The 20,458-nt window shown below is 41.8% G+C and overlaps 1 protein-coding gene across 2 annotated transcripts in view; it reads left to right on the forward strand.

Annotated features, from left to right (window-relative positions):
• Positions 1–3,483: 3,483 nt before the first annotated feature.
• Arl8b (ADP ribosylation factor like GTPase 8B) overlaps positions 3,484–20,458 on the forward strand; it is a 38,259-nt gene continuing 21,284 nt past the window's right edge. Inside the window, exons 1-2 of one of the 2 annotated variants that reach the window (XM_021643223.2) lie at positions 3,671–3,804; positions 9,723–9,840. In XM_021643223.2, coding sequence (XP_021498898.1) covers positions 9,814–9,840 — 27 coding nt within the window. In that variant the 5' untranslated portion in view covers positions 3,671–3,804; positions 9,723–9,813. Of the gene's footprint in view, positions 3,805–9,722; positions 9,841–20,458 lie in introns of both variants that reach the window. The other variant, XM_021643222.2, reaches the window with a different exon arrangement.

A 20,458-nucleotide genomic window follows, 5' to 3' on the forward strand; every position in this document is an offset into this window, starting at 1 on the left:
TCCTTAAGCTAGAGAACAGGCTTATGAGCCAGCTTTCAACACTGGCTCCATTCTCACCTCCTGTATTAGATTTTTTTAGAAATGAAGTTCCAGTAGCTACGTGGCTTAAAATCACAGAATGTTATTTTCTAACAGTTCTGTAGGTGTAAAACCTCAAACCAAAGTGTCCCATTCTTTAGGGGACAGAGGAAGGACAACCCACAATGTCCTCTTACAGGCAGCTCTCCACAGGCCTGCTTCAATGAACTCTAAAACAAATTCTTTTATCATTTATTTATTGACTTTTGCACAAGGTCCATGGCATACACATGGAAATTGGAGAGCAACTTGCTGTAGTCATTTCTTTCATTCCACCTTGTGGGGTCCTAGGGATGGAACTCAGGTTGTCAGTTTTAGCAGTAATAGTCTTTATCTGCTCCCAGTAAACTTTTGAAGATATAAATTGATGTCTGGCAAGATGGCTCTACTTGTAAGAGCACTTGCTGTTAAGCCTGGTGATCTGACTTTCAACCCTGGAACCCACATGGTAGAAGTGGAGAATCAACTCTTGCAAATTGTCCTCTCACCTCTACATGTGTGCTACGGCATGAATGTACTCCGCATCCATTAAATTCTCTCCCTCTGTCTCTCTGTCTCTCTGTTTCTCTGTCTCTATCTCTCTCTCTCACACACACACACAGACACACACACCGAGTCAGTCACTCCTCTGGGGCTACAGAGGTGCTTCAGCAGTTAAAGCACTTGCTGTTCTTGCAGAGGACCTACATAGAGGCCAACAACTGTGTGTGTGTAACAATTCCAGGGGATCCAATGTCCTCTTTTGGTTTCCTCAGGTACCGCATGCATGTGGTGCAAAGCCACACATGCAGGCAAAACACCTATACACACACAATAAAAACAATTAAATCTTCAGTCCCTCTGCTGTCATCCCATCTTGTATAAACAAAAGCCAAACTAGAACCATCATGCCCCACTCTGTCTGGTACTTGAATTCTCTCCTTACTCCAGGCCTCACTGATGTGTGCCAGTGTTCTGTACTGTCTAGAGAATAACCTGCAATAGCTCACTTTTGATTTTAAATGGATGTGTTTATTAAGTATATAGCAAGTAATAGTAGGAGAATGAACAGCAAGTAGCAGTTAGGCAGGCAAACTCCATCAAAGTGTGAGTTCACAACATCCAGCAGAGATGACTGGAGTAGTTGACTGAGAGAGCTAATGCAGGAAATATCATCAGGTTAGAGGCTTAAAAACATGAAGCAGAGATCAACTGGGGCAGTTGAGGCAGTCAGCTGGAGTTTCTTTTTATATTCTAAATTAAATTAATATTCTAAATATATTCTAAATTAAATTAAAATATGATCTCATCATTTCCCTCTTCCCCAACCACAGTATCTTTCAGTGTCCAGACCACCTCACTACCCTTCCCATTAGTCTTTGCTCTTTCTCTTTTTTGGAATGTGCTTCCTCCAAAGGTCAGCCTGGTTCTCTTTCTCACTTCCCTCAAGCTTTTCCACTCAGGACCACCTGACTTTAAAGTCAAGTGAGTCTGCTATAGTTCCTTCCTTGTTCCTCTTCACTTTTCTTTATAGTGTTAAGTACCACATGGCATTTTCTCATTTGTTTGCTATATGTTATGGTCTCCTCGCTGGACTGTAAGCCCTGGGAGGGCAGGGTTTTTACTGTTACTATTGTTTTGCTGTGTTACAAATGAACCCTCTGTCTTCCACATTCTGGAAAAGAATTTTATCATTGATCTAGACTCACAGCTCAGGGACTTTTATTCAAATCAACATTCTCTGATTTTTTTCTTCTGCATACACACACACATACGTATATGAGACAAGGTCTCATGTATCCTAAGCTACCTCAGACTCAATATGCAACCTAGGATGACCTTGAACTTGTTATCCATTTGTCTTTGCCTCTCAAGTGCTGGCATGACAGATAGGTGTCACGAAAGCCACTTCATTCAGCCCAGGGATGGAACCAGGGCTTTGTGCATGCTAGGCGACTACTCTGCCAGCTGAGCTACAGCCCCAGCCCTCACGAACGTATTTTCTCATGAACATTGTAATTACATGACCACTCACTTTTCATCGTGATCCCATCACAGTTTATTAGTTCTCTACCAGTCAAAACATTGTTTTTCATCCTTTGCTTTTTCCAACCAAAGACATGGTGAAGAACTTTTGTTTCCTTAGCAGAGTTGAGGATGGATGCCCGGGCTTCGGAGAGGTGTGGCAAGCGCTCAGTTTCTGAACAGCATGTACCATGCTGCAGACTCTTTTTTCATGTGACAGGTTTTTCTAAGTTCACTGTGTAGTTCAGGCTGGTCTTGGATTCACCAAGCAAGACCCCTAACTCACATTACAGAGCTCCGAGTTTACAAGTGAGCACCCTACACCTAATTCAGACCATTATCATCATCATCATCATCATCATCATCATCATCATCATCATCATCATCAGACAGGGTCTCATAAAGCCCAGACTGGCCTTGAACTTCTGAACCTGCTGGGGTTACACCACTCCCCAGTGCTGGTATACACCACTACACCCAGTTTTATGCAGTACTGAGCACTTCATTCAGCCCAGGGATGGAAACCAGTGTTTCACACATGCCGGGCAAGCATTCTACCACTTGGGCTATATTCCCAACACAAAATCTGTTTTTTTTTTTTTTTTTTTCTTTTTAAAATTCTGCGCTTAATTCCTCAGAGTATTAACATTCTTTCAGGGTACATCGTCAATGAACAATTATAAAAAAAAATCAGTCAATAAGTGAATGAGACCAACTTTTATTTTATTTTTTTTTTAAATTATTATTATTGTCGGATGTGATGGCACATACCTATAATCCCAGCACTCTGGAAGGCAGAGACAGGCCAACCTCGGTGAGTTTGAGGCTAGCCTGGTCTAAAATGCGAGTCCAGGACAGCCAAGTCTACACAGAGAAACCTCGTCTCGAAAAACTAACAAACAAACAACAACAAAATGTGTGTGTGTGTGTGTGTGTGTGTGTGTGTGTGTGTGTGTGTGTCTTGTGGGAGTATGTGCATGTGCTTGCAGGAGCCCACGAAGTCAGAAAACTCTGGGTCCGGATCCCCTGGAGCTGAAGTTACAGGTTGTTGAGGGCGGCCAGATGTGGGTGCTGGGTTCTGAACTCAGATCCTCAGAAAGAGCAGCATGCATTTTTAACCGAGTCACCTCCGTAACCCCACATTTTTTGTTTGGTTTGCTGGACTCCTGATCCTCCTGCCTCCACCTTCCAAGTACTGAAATTGTTGGCAGACGTCTGGTTGAGGAGACCAATGAGTTGAAAAAAGAAAAAAAAGGTGAATGAACCTACAATGACGCTTGACCCACTGAGAAGACCGGGCGGCCGCACTCACCAACAGGTGGCGCTGTCGGCGGCGGGCTCTCGGGGTCCTCCGGGCCGCGCCGCTCTTGCGGGACGCTTCCGCGGCTGCGCGGGGCCAGCCGTGGGAGGGGGTAGGGCGAGTCATATGACCCGCTGGGCTTCCTGGCTCCGGCCGTCGCAGCCGCCCGCCTGTGTCCGCCCGAGTCGCGCCGGGGGACCCGCCGAGGAGCCGTTGGCGGGTTCGGGGCCGATACCCGCTCGTGGGAAGAAGTGTCCACGGTTGTCCGCGCCCGTCTCCGCTCGCTGCAGGCCGCCGCCATGCTGGCGCTCATCTCCCGCCTGCTGGATTGGTTCCGCTCGCTCTTCTGGAAGGAGGAGATGGAACTGACGCTCGTGGGGCTGCAGTACTCGGGCAAGACCACCTTCGTCAATGTCATCGCGGTGAGCAGCCGTCCGCGGGCGGCCTGGCCGCTCTGCGGGCCTGTCACCTTCCCCGGGGCCGGGCTGAGCGATCTTGCGTGTGTGGGCCTCGGAGGTGGTAGCTGGCGGCTCAGCAGCCCGAGGGTCAATTTCAAGCTGCGTTTTGGTAGTGCCTGTGCCTGTTAGGCGGTTCGGAGAGGGTTAATGGGAGCGTGTCACAGTTGCCGCCTTCGCGGGCTGTGGAGGCTGAAGGGTTAATTCCAGTCTGTCACTTGTTCACCGGGACCGGTGAGTCCGGCCTGCTCCAGAACGCCTGCGAAGGGGGAGCCGCTCTGAAATCACTTGGGACGGAGGGGCCGCATTGTGAAAGCAGGCGACCCTTGTGGGCGCCTCTGTGAATGCCAGGAGGAACCTTGGCGCCTCCAGTTCGCTGGTCTTTGTCACTTGTCCACGGAGAGTCGAAGATCAAACTGATGACTTAGCTCGCTGGTGGAAGGTGTCGGAGAGACCATTCCGGTCCTAGTTTTATTAAGGCCAGGAGTGAGGACGAAGAGAGTTTCTGGGTTTTTTTTTCAGAGCTGATTGTGTTAGAGGGGTAGCTAGATGGATTTACATTCAAAGTAAAGTTAACTATCCTGCAGGCTTTGGTCTTTAGAGAGATTTTTTTTTTTTTTCCTCCTAGAGGAGGATTTTGCTAGATCAGGACGTAGCTTATGTAGGCTCCAGGAAATTGTCTGGAGAACTTAATTATAATGTGGTTAATTCATTGGGAGAGTGGTTGTTGAGTTTTGGTTTTTTTGATTGGCTGGGGAAGGAATGGGGGTGAGTGATTTCTTGTCAGTCTTTATTTAGAGCCAAGGAGCAGTCTTAGGGCTGTCCTGACAGGGTTGAGCTTTACAAGTGTTCCGAAGAGAAGTGGTGGCTGTTCTCATACCTTCAGGAGGATTGTGACAATCCTCTCACAGGAGACAGCTGAGCTGTCCGACTGGTTTGGCTACCAGAATAATTCAGACACGCTGCCATAGGAGAAACTCGGTAACTTGTGACTCAGACTGTAATAGAGCAACAGGCGTGAACAGGACCTGGAGAAAGAGAGGAACAGACACCCAAATTTCTCTTGAAAAAGGCTGAATATATGTATGAAGAAAATTTGTGTGCTTTATGTTTGGCTCCTTTTGTATTGCCCCTCCTTGCCTGAAATGGGTAGGTGTTTAATGTCAAGAGTATAAGTCTGAACAGACTTTAGGCTGCCTTTCATATTAGAACTTTTCTGTAGCCGGCAAGGTGTTTATTTTCTGTTATTTACTCTAGATAAAAATTGGAGTTTCCAGGGGCAGAGGCGTCGGACACCTGTAATTCTAGCTTTCGGGGAGGCAGAGACAGAAGCAGGCAGATCTCTCTGATTTCAAGGACAGCCTGGTCTACAAATCCAGGGCAGCCAAGGCTACACAGAAACCCTGTCTCGAAAAAAACAGCCAACCAACCAACCAACCAACCAAACAAACAAACAAACAAAAAATCCAAAACAACCACAAAGAATTGAAGTTTTCTTGGGAATCCTGTTTCTTGGACAAGATTGAATTGGTGTGTGTGTGTGCGCGCGTGTCAGTATGGTCAGTTGTATCTGCTATAAAGGAGTAGTTATTTCAAGAACCTGCATTGAATTTAAGAGTTTAAAAGAATTTAAATAGAATTTAAGAGACATACTGCTTGCTTTTATGTTTATATTATCACCAGACAGTGTAATACAAAACTGAACGTTAATGCGAAGCAGTCCTGGATTTGAAATCTGGATCTGCCACTTAGCAGCCTGAGGTCTGGTTGAGTTGACTGCCGTTTTCTTATCTATAATGCAGATAACAATAGATTTATTAACAGAGTTGCTCTAAGGGTTAAGTAGGAGTAATAGGAAAGTGATAACATGTTAATATTGGTTGTGGCTGTTCTACTCAATGCAGGCACATGGAAATACATTGAGAAAGCAATTAGCAGGGCTCATTTCCTTTGACTCTCAGGCTAGTGTGGTCTTCACTCAAAATTTATGGCTTGTGGGAATGCAGCTCCTGATGCCTGCCCTCCTTTTGCATTAGATTCTTTGAACAACTGTCAGATGTCTCCAGTGCTGTTGAGTTTAGTGGCTTGTTACCAACAATATGAGAGTATTCTTTTTGAATTATGAAAAAAGATTATGAATTATGAAAAAAGATCCCACAAGAAGATAGGCTATGTTTAACTTAATTTATTTTTTTCTAACCAGTGCTTAGCTTATTTTAATAATTTCAAATTCTATCTATAGTAAATTATTACATTATCTCCCCCCAAATACATAATTATGATCTGTCAATTAAAAATGTTAATGTTGTAGACTTGGTGTTACCTGTAATTCCAGCATTTGAGAAGTTGAGGTAGGATGATTGCTACAAGTTTGAGGGTCTTCTTGAGCTACATATACATAACAAGTACCAGACCAGGCAGGAACTGCACTTCCTCACCCCCAACACACACACACACACACACACACACACACACACACACACACACAGCAAAAATAATTTAGGGAAAGAAGAAAAAAATTCTAGACTGTAAGTTGGTGATGGGGTTTAAAATGCTGAGAAAGGGTGTGACACCAGTTTACCTGTGGTTCACTTTCATCTATTCTTTGTTCTTTTGAGGCAGAGTTTCATTCTGTGACCAGGCTGTCCTTGAACTCACTAGGTAGTCCAGGTTGACCTTGAACACATGGTAATCTTCCTACTCTCCCAGGGTGGGTCATAGGTTGTAAACATTAAATTTAAATGTCAGTACATCTACCTAAGAGTTTGAGGATGATTTAATTACAAAAATTGTGAAGCTGAATTTCTTGCATGTAGGGTTGGTCCAATCCTAAAAAGTTGGACTGTCCAAGAACAGAGGTATGAGGTGCAGAATATTCTCATTTGTGTTACATGTTATTGAAACAACCCTAGACTTTAGTTTTCTGATATGTGTTAGAAATGAAATAATGTGCAATTACTGTGTTAATGTTAGTGCAGTTGTGTAATCAGTCATGTGTTCTATATGTGTAATATGTATTGTTGAGTAATCATTTACTGGTACACTTAGATGGGTCATAGCATAGTTACTTAGTCATATGTAATTGGATTTGCCAAAATATTATAGTGAACTTTTATAAACATTTCGTGTTTTAAAAATAGTGTCATAAAAATTTGTGTATACTTCTTCAAATTGTGATTAGTTGAAAAAGTTAATCCATGGATATTTTTATTACTGCTGAGAATTAAGAAAAGACACATGGCAAGAAGAAGCCTAAATCTAGAGTGTTTTGTTTTTGAGGTGGAGTCTGGTTTCATAGCTCAGGCTGTCCTCAAACTGGGGCTCCTATTCTGCTCAGCTCCTGGAGTGCTAGTACTATAGGCCTGTTAACACCCTGCCCACCTTAGTTGCTTAAGAGCTTGTAGAAACTTTAAGTGATCTGATTTTCCTGATACAGCTAGAAAAGTCTCATAGGCCAAGGGTCCCAATGACAAAGCTGACAGGTATCCTGTGTAGGATCAGGACTCAGGCCAATGTATTTTTTACTTTTCTTATCTGCCTCTTTAAGTCTTAGTTTAGAACTGTAGAGTGGAGAACTGGGAGATCTTGATTCTTTACAAATCTTTCTTTTTTGGGACTGGAAAGATGGCCATCCATTGCTGCTCTTTTCAGAGGACTTGAGTACAGTCCCAGTACCCAAGTCAGCGACCTCACAATTGCCTGTAACTCCCATCTCCAGGGGATCCAGTGCCCCCTTCTGGCCTCTGAGAACACCATGGCTCACAAAAACACTCTTACAAAAAAATGCTTGTAAGCATTATGTGCTTTAAAAATAGACTGTGTTATAAAAATTGTGTATACTTCTTTAAATTGTGCTTAACTTGAAAGAGTTATTTATGACTGTAGCATTGCTACAGACACACACTTATACACGTGTAAAAACATCTTTCCCTAGTTGATTTCCTGTTCTGGTTTCATTTATTGTTCATGTGGTAGTGCTAGGGGTTGAACCCAGGGGTTTGCTTGTGCAGTGCTGGATGGTACTCATCAGTTGACCACATCCCCAACTCCCAATCTAGGCATCATATATAGTGACATAAATTAGGAGAAAGCAATTATTCATGAAAGGTAGGGGCAGTGGACAGTCAGGTACATTTACACAACTAGTTGATTATACACATTTTTATTGAGTCAAAAGCAGAAATTTTTGAGTTATTTTTACTTATTTATATACAAGGTGACACTGTATCTTTTGCTGATCTTGACTTCCCTCATAGCCTAGGTTGGCCTCAAACTTGTAATAACCCTTCTGCTTCTTGAGTCTTAGGGTACAAAATATACACTCATATTTGGTTTCAATTTTGAGTTTTGTAAAATGGCTTATTTTAATTAATTTGGGGTAATAATGGTAAAACCAGTTTTTTAAAAAAATATGCTGTGCCTTAAGTTTAGATGTTTAATAAGTCTAAAACTCCAGTGTAGAGGCTAGTCTTCTGTATGTCTTAGGTTCATAGTTAAGGAGCCTGGGACATGCTCTTCGGGGCTCTTTGCCTCCATACATTCTCCCATTATTGTTCTATGTAATCTGAGAATTTTGAAAACCCGATATTCCTAATAAAAGATCTATTTTAGATGACGGTGTTTAAAGACTGACAACTTAATGAACTTCCCAAGTTTCCCCCAGATTATCACTGAAAACAGAGGCAGAGTGGACTGTGTATATTATGTACATTTTAGTTTTGGAAGCCCTGGAGATCTTCCCTGATTATTTTTAAAAGAATATTTATTTATTCATGTGTGTGTCTCCGTGTTTGGTTGTACGCACACATATGCACACATGTGTTTGCCAGTGAGTGGAGCACCTGGCTTATTACAGGGGTGCTGGGATCAGAATTCTGGTCCTCATGATTACATCCCATGTCACTGCAGCCCTGTTTCTTAGGGTTAATATAGGTTGTCTGGAATTTGAAGGGCTTTGTAGAAGTGTTATGGAAGAAACCACTTTCATTTCCATCATGTGAGGTGAACTTAAGCCAGTGTTTCAAAGCGTTTTTGTCTTATCGTTTTCAAGTGTGTATCCAAATGTCTTTTAAGAAGTTTTGTAGTGGTAGCTGAGAGTACTTAGCAGCTAGTGCACATCCCCAAGCTCTAGTTCCTTCCCTGGGAGTCACATAATGGAAGGAGAGACCATTCCTACAAGTTGCTCTCTGATTTCCACAGGACTTTGGTGCGTGCTCCCTCACCGAAAGAAAGAAAAGAGTTTTTTGATTGTGATATTCTCTTTAGCAACTTTGAAAGCTATATTGTTTTAATAGCTTCCATTTTCCTGTATCTAAGCCCTTTTTCAGTTGCAAAGATAGGTATTACATATAAAAATTAGACTGTAGGGAGTGGAGAGGTGGCTCAAAGATTAGACTATATACTGCTCTTGCAGAAGACCTGAGTTAAGTTTTCAGCACCCACATCAGGCAGTTCATAACTGCTTGTAACTGGTTTCAGGAGGTTTGATGCCTCTTGCCTCTTGGGGCACTTGCATGGTCATATGTTCATACTCACACATGAACATACAGGCACAGAATTAGAACTAATAGAAATGTTAAAGCAGGCTATAGGACTTGAGCTATGTTTCCGTCATTGACTGTTGCTGGACTCTTCGTACCTGTAGATGGTTTCACCACACTCAGAAACACCACCTGCACTGTTGATATGATTGCAGTGGATACACTTCTGGGCTTGCAGGAGGCCCACCATCAGGGAAAGGCACAGCAGTAATAGGAAGTGCTCCCCTGGTACAGGAGGAATCTAGGGCCAGAATGCAGCAGAATCGCCCACTATCGCTCAACTTTTTAGTTCTTCAGTTTTTATAGTTGATCATTTTCTCATCACTGGACACGAATGTTTTCCAGGGTTTTGCCATTTTACCAAGTACCGGATTTGCACTTCTTGAGGATGAGTTCTGGAGCTGGCATTGAATGAAAAGATTTGAACACATACATCATGTGGCCAAATTTACATTCTAGAATGGTGAGCTCTTCTGAGTGGACGTCAGTGGAGCACGGCCTCCTTTGCTGTGTGTGTGAAGAACTCTTGCACTGGCAGCATTTAGACATTGCCACTTATTGGTGTTCTGTGCTGAGCACATTTTAAGGAGTGTCGTGTGTGTGTGTGTGTGTGTGTGTGTGTGTATCTGTGTGTCTGTGTGTGTGTGTCAGTAGCTGCCAGCATTGGGACTTTAGGCAGCTTTTTTCTTTATCTTTTATTTGAGCCTTGCAGATAGACTGTGTAAGTACAACTCATCTTAGCTTTCTAGTGGTTTGCTGTGTAGTTCCTTGTGGACTGCATTTCTAGATTTCTGGTGTTTTCATGTGTCCTTATTTAACTCTTTGGTCCTGTAGTCCTGGGATGCTGCTTACCTCTTTCCTCTTCCTTACAATCTTTTTTTTTTTTTTTCCTGAGTCAGACTTCAAGGCAATTTTCTAGTTCTATACCCCTAGGACTCACATGGTGGAGAGAGAACAGACCTACAAGCTGTCCTGTGACTTCCACACATGCTCTAGTATAATTAAGGAAATATGTGCATATCGTTTGTAATTGTAAAGTTAATTTGTGTCCTTAAAGGTCGTATTTAAGATAAACTAGGGAACTATGTAAACCCATTTGCCAACTATTTCAAGTAAAAGATTTGAGGCATTTTATTTGTTTGTTTTTACTTTTGCTTTTCAGAGATAGGGTTTTTCTGTGTAGTCCTAGATGTCTTGGAATGAACTCTGTAGTCCAAGCTGACCTTGAATTTAGAGATCCTCCTGCCTCTGCTTCCTGAGTGCTGGGGTTAAAGGCGTGAGCCACATCTGCCACCAGGCTGAGTTTAGTTTTTCTAAGATGTGACAATTTTACTTAGTGGCTTCAGAGTCCAAATCACAAGCCGTATGTTCTGAGGTGCTATTTTTTTTTAAAGGTTACTCTGCTTCTTAAATTAGATACTGGCTCTTGTAGTTAGATCCAGTTTCATAGTTTGTCTAGTTTCGTACACTAGAATGATTTTCTTTTTTATTATTATATTCTGTGTGTATATATTGTATGTGTGGAGGTCAAAGGGCAGCGTGTGGGATGTAGTGATCTTCTTTGACCATGTGCATCCTGGTTACCAAGCTTAGTGGTAGGTACCTTTACCTGCTGAGTCATTTTAACAACCCCAGAATGATATTCTTACCTCATATGCAGAAAAAAAAAAAAAAAAACAAAAAACCCAAAACTTTGAGTCTTAAAAATTAGTAGAGCTTTAGGTATTACTTAGTAATATCCAAGGGGCTGGTGAGGTAGTTTATTGATAGAGCCTGATATGCTGGCTGTCCAAGACTGGTTCAGTCCCCAGTACTCTAAAACAGTGTGCCTATAAATATGTCTTTTGAATTATACTGGAAAAGTGATTGTAGGCTTCAGATATCTAAAAACTAACTTTCTTTTCTCTTCTTTTTTTCTTTTTTGCTCAGAAATTGGTTTTTTTTCCCCCTCCTTAACTGGGTTCGAAAGGAAATCATGTGTTTGTAGAATGATACTAAAAATATTTTTGTAATATATACTTAGTAACAGTTTAGCATGTACAAAAATAGTGTTACTATGAGAATATCTTTTGAGGCTAAATTTATTAGCACATGAGTTCTTTGTGGTTGAGTTTATTTGAACTATGATTAAGTGACTGTGAGTTAGAAGGATAGAGTTTATGAAGTGAGATATACTCCCTAAGTTCTGATTCTGCCGTGCTGTTGTTCTCAAGCCCTTTATCCTGTGTCCTCCTTTGCTTTCTGTTGATAAGATAAAAACCATGACCAAAAGCAACTTGGGAGGAAAGGGTTTATTTAGTCTTACACTTCAGGCTAACAGTCACTGAGGGAGTCAGGGCAGGAACGGAAGCAGAAACCATGGAGGAGTGCTGCTTACAGGTTGTTGCCCATGGTTTACTCAGCCTTCTTCCTTACACAGCCAGGACCGCCTGCCCTGGGTTGATGCCACCTACAGTGGGAACACATGTGGGTGTGGAATAACATGAAGAAAACAGAAGAGGAAAAGCCAGATATTCAGGCCTGAATGAAGCAGTGGATACAAACATAGACTCTAATTGTTTTTCTAGTTTTAATTCTGTCACGGAGTTTTTGGGTTTGGTGGTGGCTAAATAAAAAAATACATTTCATACTGAAAGTATAAAATTTAGTGTGAAGCTTTATAGCTTCTGTTTTGAATGGCAATTCTAATTTTCTGTAAGTTTATCAAGTTGTGTAGGCTTTGGGTCTGGTTAATTTTGGTGTGTGGTGTCTTTGTTTATTTGCAGTTTTTAAATAAGTTTATAAAAGTCATTAATCAAAAGTGCCTCCTACTCATGCACAGGCCATTCTCGTCATTCTCATGAAGATAACTCCTCAGTTAAAGTTTCCTCTTCCCAGAAAGATCTGTGTTTGTGTCAGGTTGGCAAAAACTAGCAAGCACACCTCTCAGTTCCTGTTTCCTCGAGTGTAAAATAGGGGTAGAGGAGGGCATGTCTTCCAGGGTCAGGATGTAAAAAACTCTCTGAGCAGTGGGCACATGGGAAGAGTCTATTTTAGTGAGTCCTGTGTCACTGTGGCTGAAACGCCTCATCTTTCAAGAATAGTTCTTTATTTTGGCTTATGACTTCAGAGGCTTCAGTCAGTGTTCAGGAGTCCCCTTGCTCTTAGAATGTCAGTGGTTAATTCCAGCACTTGGGAGGCAGAGGCAGTCAGATCTCTGTAAAGCCCGCCTGCTTTCTTAATTAAGGCTCGTGGATAGTGTGTAGGCTCAATTCCTATCCAAATTTCACTTGATTATACTTTAAGGATTAGTAGCTTTGGTTTAGGAAGTAAGCCTTTTCTGCTTAGTTCTTGGAATTTTTTGAGTGTGTTGAATTTAGTCACTGAGACAGACTGAAAAAGAGCTTTAGCCAGAGATTAACTGGGAATCCCCTACCTCCTTACAGCACTGAAGTGAATTTAGGACATTGTGCTAGTAAGTACACTTCCACTGAGTGAAATTCTCAGCCTTTTTCTTCTTTTTTTTTTCTTTCTCTCTTTTATTTATTTATTCCCCCTCCCTTTTTTTGTAGATCTTATTTATTTTGAATGCTCTATCTGTATGTACACTTGCATGCCAGAAGATGGTAGTAGAAGGTATAGATGGTTGTGAGCCAATATGTGGTTGCTGAGAATTGAACTCAGGACCTCTGGAAGAGCAGACAGAGAGCTCTTAACCACTGAGCCATCTCTCCAGCTCCTCTCTTTTATTTTAAAATTTTCTTTTTTAAATTTATTTATTAGTTATTATAGTTTATTCACTTTGTATCCCAGCTGTAGCACCTCTCCCCATCTCCTTCCAGTCCTACCTGTCTTCCCTTTTCTCCTCCCTCTTCTTCCCCTAGTCCACTGATAGGAGAGGTCCTCTTCTCCTTCCATCTGACCCTAGCCTATCAGATCTCTTGAGGACTGGCTGCATTGTCTTCCTCTGTGGCCTGGCAAGGCTGCACCCCCCCAGGGAGAGGTGATCAAAGAGCCAGCTACTGAGTTCATGTCAGAGACAGCCCCTGCTCCCCTTACTAGGAAACTCATTTGGAAACTGAGCAGCCTATGGACTTCCTTTGGCCAGGGGATCAGGTCTCCATGCATGGTCCTTGGTTGATTTATCAGTCTCTGCAAATCCTCTTGGGCCTAGAGTTTTTGGTTCTGTTGCTGTCCTTGTGGAGCTCCTGTCCCCTCCAGGTCTTTATCTCCCCCTTCTTTCATAAGGTTCCCCTCACTCTGCCCAAAGCTTGGCTGTAAGTGTCAGCATCTCCTTCCATAGCGTACCTGGTGGGTAGAATCTTTTAGAGGCCCCTTGTGGAGGGCTCCTGTTCTTCTCCTTGTCTTCTCCTACTTCTGATGTCTATTCTGTTTGCTCTTCTGAATGAGGTTTTAGGGTCCTCCTGATGTTTAACTTCTTTAGGAAAATAGATTTTAATGTTTATCCTATATTATATGGCTAATATCTACTTATAAGTGAGTATATACCATATGTATCATTCTACTTCTGGGTTACTTCACTCAGAATGGTCTTTTCTAGTTCTGTCCTGCAAAGTTCATGATTTCCTGTTTTTAATTACTAAGTAGTATTCCATTGTGAATGTACTACAATTTCTGTATCTATTCTTCAGTTGAGGGACAGGGTTTCTCTGTGAAGCCTTCAGCTGTCCTGGACTTGCTCTCTGCCTCTCCTGATGCTGGGATTACAGGCGTGTGCCACCTCTCCCAGCCTCATTTTCTTTTTTACTAGACTGAATGTGAGAATAGTACATTTAAGCAGCCTTGGCAGAGCAGGCTAATAATACAAGCTTCTCAAGAAGCTGAGGCAGGAGGATTGCAAGTTTTTAAAAAAAGCAACATTATAGTCTTACTTGAAGGTCCCATCTAAGCATACCCTTAACCAAAACTCCTGCATTCTGGAGGTAGGGACCTCAGTTATAGGGCCAGTTCTTTCCTCTCTATGGCTTAGGTCTCTTTCCATCTTAGAGCATAAAGCTGCAAATACTCACTGTCTCCTTGAAAGGTACTGTTTCCTGGCCAGCATCTAACATTGGAACCTTTATTGGTTTAATTCTCTGTTCTGAACCTAAGAGTTTTAGTCAAGGTACAAGATTCCAGGTCTTCACATCATTCTTGATTTTCCATAAATATTGAAACTAAACAGTAGTAAGGTTAGCTGACTTGTTTGCAATTAACAATCAAGTGAGGCAAGGGACAGGATAGATACCTGTATTTACAATTCATGTTGAAAGTTGTAGTTTCTGCAGTGAATATTGGAATGTTATTACAAGTGACAAGAAGTATGTTAATCTTCATGTGAGAGTAGCTTCATCAATGACCATTAGTCTAAACCTGCATGTGTCCCCAATGCCAGCAGTGGAGAAGCTGAGACATTTCTGAATTTAGTGGAAATATTTGACTTTCTATTTATAATTTTGACTATGGTCTTGTTATAAATTATCTTTGTTATATTAGTTATGTCCCTTCTATTACTAATCTCTTCGGGATGTTTATCATGAAGACTTAAAACATTGTCAAAGACTTTTCCATATCAAGTAAAATTACCATGTAACTTTTGTCCTTTAGTCTGTTTATGTGGTGAATTTATTATGTGATATATTGATTCATGTATGTTGAAACATTCCTGCATCTCTGCAATAAAGCCAAGTTCATCGTAAAAAAAAAAAAAAGAGAGAATTGTGAGTTAGAGGCCAGCCTGAAGCAGTTTTTTGTTCGTTTGTTTTGTGAGACAGGGCCTCACATAATTTGAAGTCTCAAATTAACTATGAGGTTTGAGACGACTTTTAACTATGTACCCCTTGCCCTCTTCTTAACCGAGTTCTGGGCTTATGCTTATAGGTGTATGCCATCCATACCCAACTAGCCTCATGTTTGGAGTTTGGGTCCATAAGGAAGTTGAACTTTGACTTCCATAGCCACAGACAGCTCTTTATGGTTGCTTTGCCACTCATAAACTCAACTCCTTCAGGCCCTGTGAGGACCTGTTTGGAAATTGGGTACAACTTGTTGCAGTGTATGCTTAATTTAGTGTTCTTGTTACATATGAAGCCACTGTTAACAGCTCTTGACATGTTAGCCTTCCTAGGAACACTTACAGACTTTGGTGTTTCTTTTGGCAAGCTTTGAAAGAGGGGCCAAGATTTGTAGGTGAACTAGCAAGATGTGTGTGGGAGAAAGACAAGGTGTAGCCCTTCCTTGTAAGTGTTTGATTGTGGTGCTGACAGAACAAGACACCAACGTGTTATGCCATCTTTTTATTTATTTATTTTAATTGTATTTGTTTACTTGATGAGTGTTTTGCCTGCATGTTTGTCTGGGCATCATGTGCATACATGGAGTCCATGGAGGTCAGAAGAGGGCATTGAGTCACTGGGCGCTGGAGTTACAGACAGTTGTGATTCGACATGTGAGTGCTAGGCATTAAGCCTGGGACCACTGGCTGAGCCATCTCTCTAAGGGACTTTGCCTTTCCCTTCAGTACTTTGGTCTGTTTTTGCCCCTTTCCCTTAGATTGCATTGCTTACATATTCTTTTAGGTCCTAGGTATGCAGAGCCTTCCTCAACTCTTCTCCTAGGCAAAGGTAAATATGCCTTTTTTTTTTCATGTTGCTCGTTCAAAATTGGAGTTACTTGTAGTCATTATTTGCACACCTGTCTCTGTTTGCATGGCATACTTTCTTGGTTTGTAAGCCCCTTGTATCTGTAGCACTGGACCTGTCTCTGTGCATACATTGTAATTACTGACTTAATACAGTGAAGCAGTGTAGGGTAATGCTTATTTATGTATTTATTTTTATTTTTTGATGCCTTTTTGAAATAGGTTCTTACTTTTTATTGCACAGTCTAGTGTGGAACTTGTTATGTAGCCCAGGCTGGCCTCAAATTTGTCACATTATCCTCTGTCTCCCAAGAGCTAGAGTTACATGTCTGATTCACCTTGCTTGGCACCATGCCTGATTCTTGTTGAAAGTTTTTCGTCATTCTGAGAGAGAAAACAATGTTCCTTTGCCATAACTTATTATACATGTGTAGGCCATACTGCCCAGCTGTTTGCTCACCTCTCTGGTTTGTTTTCCTGCTGACAAATTTGCTTTGTAGATGAAGTTGCAGTGGCTTTAAGTTGATGCTCTTTTTCATTGTTGACTATAGAATGCCAGCAGCTTCATCCCCTTTAAAACTTCTCAAATGGCTATTTAGTGTATTTTGTTACTGCTCTATAATGTTGGGTTTTAAATGCACAGCGGCTGCCAGGGTTCATGGGTTTGAACACTTGGTCCCCAGCTGGTGGCGCTCTTGGTTGAGGTTGTGAAACCTTTAGGAGGTGGAGCCTCACTGGAGGAAGTGGATGATCACTGGTGGTGCAAGCCGTCTGTTTCCTGATCCGTCCGTCCTGTTTCCTGATCGTGAGAAGGCTTGTGCCCTCACTGCTGCTGGCGTCTGCCCCTGTTGCCCATCTGTCACCTGCCTCCATCACCTTGTCTTCAAACTATGAGCCAAAATAAACCTCTTCTGTTCTCTCCTAAGTTGCTTCTTGTAAGGCCTTTTACCATTTTTGTCATCCTGATAATAAAAAGTACTCCAGTACTTACTACTCCATTAGGCTAACACTGACTCCCTATTTCCCTAGAAGTAATAACTCTTGTTTGCCTCAGAGCAAATAACCTTAACGTGTTTGAGGCATTATACTCAAGTGTAGCGTAACTTTAAGGTTTTTAAAGTCTAGACATGGCCTTAAATATCACTTGACACCATTTAATTGTATTTGTGACTTTGATATAAAATTTCCTTTTCTATAAAATGAGGTCAGTGAAGTGGATGATGTGTTGGCATTGCTCCATAATTGAGGCTACTATTATTAACATGCTACTGGGGATTAAACCCAGGGCCTCATGCATACTGGCAAGCATGCTACCATTGAGCTATATCCACAGCGTACCATCTTTACTATTTTTATGAATAGTATTCATCAGCAATAGGTGTTCAGCTAATTATAATGATGCTTCTTTCCCATTCCCACCTTTCTCCTATTTATTTATTTATCCATCCATCCATCCATCCATCCATCCATCTGTCTATCTATCTGAGACAGTATCTTAACATGTAGCACAGGCTGGCCATGAGATAATCTTCCTGCCTCCCCTTCTTGAGTACTGAGACTACAGGTGTGCTGTCACACCTGGCTTGAACAGTGATGCATTTTTGCTAAAGAAGTTATGTGTCCTTAGGAACTTCCTTGTTACTGCAACCTCTTCCTGAACTGTTTCCTGCCACTGTCCATTTTGATGATAGTGTCTTATAGACAGCTACTGAATAAGTAATGATGCTTGTATCTGTCTAGAAAGCACCCACCATTAGAATCTGTGCCACATGCCATGACTCAGGATTTCATTTAAGAGCCGAGTCTCACGGTAAAACAATGTTGATCAGTCTGACAGGGCTAATGGAATGGTTTTGTAGTGCTCAGTGTTTCTTTAAGAACACCCAGAGATAGTGGAAAGGAGCCATTGAAAGAGAACCTGTGTCATCCTTGGTGTTTTCTGCAGACACACTGCATCTCCCTGGAGAGACTGATGTTGGGTATAGAAGTATTCTACTGATATCTTAAACAAACATAGCTGTGGTGGTTTGAATGAGAATGCCTTCATAGGCTCATATATTTGAACGCTTAGTCCCAGTTGCTGGAACTGTTTGGGAAGGATTATGAGGTGTGGTCTTGTTGGAGGAGGTGTGTCACTGGGGGTGGGCTTTGAGGTTTCAAGAGCCTATGCCATTCCGAGTTAGTGTTCTCTTTACCTTGTGCTTGTGGATCAGAGATCAGATATAAACGCTGAGCTGTGGCTCCAGATCTGTGCCTGTATGCCTGCCTGTTGCCATGCTCTCCACCATAATGATCATGAACTCATCTTGTGGGGAACCATAAGCTCCAAATTAAATGCTTTCTTTTATGAATTGGCTTTGGTCATGGTGTTTTCTTACAGCAATAGAAAAGTAACTAAGACAATAGCAGAAAGGGATGCATTGCCGTTTAAAGTAATTTTGGGGAATTAGAATGTGTTCAGTGTTTTCAAAGTAATGTTATTAGGACTGGTGAGATAGTTTAATGAATAAACTGAAGTTTAATCCTATGACCCACATACGGTGGAAGGGGAAAACCCACTCCCGAAGCTGTCCTCTGACCTTCACTTGTACACTGGGGCATATATGTTTCCCCAATAATAATAAAGTAACCCCTCCCCCAGTTTTATTAGATGGTGCACACCTGTAATCCCAGCACTCTGGAGAGTGAGCAGGAGGACCAGAAGTTTAAGGCCATCTTCAGATACATAGTTTGGGACCAGGGTAGAGTACATGAAACACTGTCTCAAAAAACCAGAAAGGGAGAAAATCAATTTGCAGAATTGAAGATGGATTTTGAGATGAGACGTTTAAAATCAAGTTGGTCCCACACTGCTTCCAGGGAAATAAACTCTGCTGTTTGAAACTGCAGCATCCCATTAGTGGCTAGTTAGGTCTGCAATTAAGCAAATGTGAGAAACATGAGGAAGTCACCCAGGAACGGTCTCCTAGGTTACAGTTAACCTATGAATTCCTGCTGTACTCAGAACCTTTACAGCTCAGGATGAGGGCTGATATGGCTCAAGCATAGAAAAGTAATTTGCCACACAATCATGATTTCAGGTGTGGGCACATGGGAAGGTGGAGAGAAGGACTTCTGGGGCTTTCTCGCCAGCCAGCCAGGTATCTAGCTCCAGTGAGATACCTGCTCAAAAAAATAAGAGGGGGAATGATTGAGGAAGACTTCTGATGCCAACCACTTGCCCAGAACCCTTCTGCTTCCTTCGTCTACTTTTTAAGAAATGCGGGGATTGTAGGCATGCATCACTGGCATCAGTCACCATAAGCATGTGGACAGCCCTCTATTCTGTTCTTATGCAATATTACATTTTTATTTTTGTTGTTAGGTAACAGATCCTGGGGCTTACTAAGGTTAGGCGAGTTTGCCACAGAACTGCATCCCCAGCCTACCCTGAGCACCTTGAGTAACAGTCCTTCTGGTCTCTGCCGATACTCTTTTTGGTATTGGGTATTGAGTGCACATTAAGAAGGTATTCTGTCTCTGGACTTTATCCCGAGCCAAGCTTCTAAAACATTTGATTAAAAAAATCTGCTAATACAAATTTTGATGGATTGCTTCCCTCATACTGCCTCCAGGAGTCTTTTGTCTTTAGATAGTTTGATAGCATACCTTGGTGTAGGTTTTTTGTGTTCATATTGCTAGAGTTACCTGGAATTTCCAGAATATTTGTGTTGGTCAGCTTAGTGGTGTCTCACACATCATTTGGGCCTCCCTCACTTTTTTAAGACATTTTTTCTTTCATTTTTGAGGATTATAATTACACATATATTTTTTAAAGGATTTATTTATTTATTACATATACAATGCCTGCACCCCAGAAAAGGGCATCAGATCTCATTATAGATGGTTGTGAGTCACCATGTGGTTGCTGGGAATTGAACTCAGGACCTCAGAAAGCACAGACAGTGCTCCTAACCGCTGAGCCATCTCTCCAGCTAATTATACATATTTTTAAGACAGTTACAATATATCCTTCCTTCCCTTTCCTCCAATTTTTTCCATGTACCCCTCCTTCCTCTCTTTCAAATTCATGGCCTCTTTTTTTTCATTAATTGTTACATGCATATATGTATATACATATTTTTCTAACTATAACCTGTTTGGTCTGTTTAATGATACTTGTGTGTATGTTTTCAGACCTGACCATTTGGTATTGAATAACCAGTTGGTGTGCTGTTGCCTGGGGAAGACTTTTTCTCCCCAATCCTAGTTGCTTGAGTTCTTTGGTGTTGAGATTTTGTGGGCTTTCCCCCATTCACTTTGGTATGTCTGTTGTCCTTCTGCAAATGTTTAGGTAGTCATACTGGTAAGACTTTACGAGACATTATGGTGTAGTTTATGAGACTCCAGACTTTGTTTAAGCCTTGTGGAGGAAGCCAGGCTTGGTGGTAATCCCAATATTCTGAAGGTTGAGTCAGGAGGA

Source organism: Meriones unguiculatus, chromosome 5 (genome assembly GCF_030254825.1).
Source record: "Meriones unguiculatus strain TT.TT164.6M chromosome 5, Bangor_MerUng_6.1, whole genome shotgun sequence".
Classification (NCBI taxonomy): domain Eukaryota; kingdom Metazoa; phylum Chordata; class Mammalia; order Rodentia; family Muridae; genus Meriones; species Meriones unguiculatus.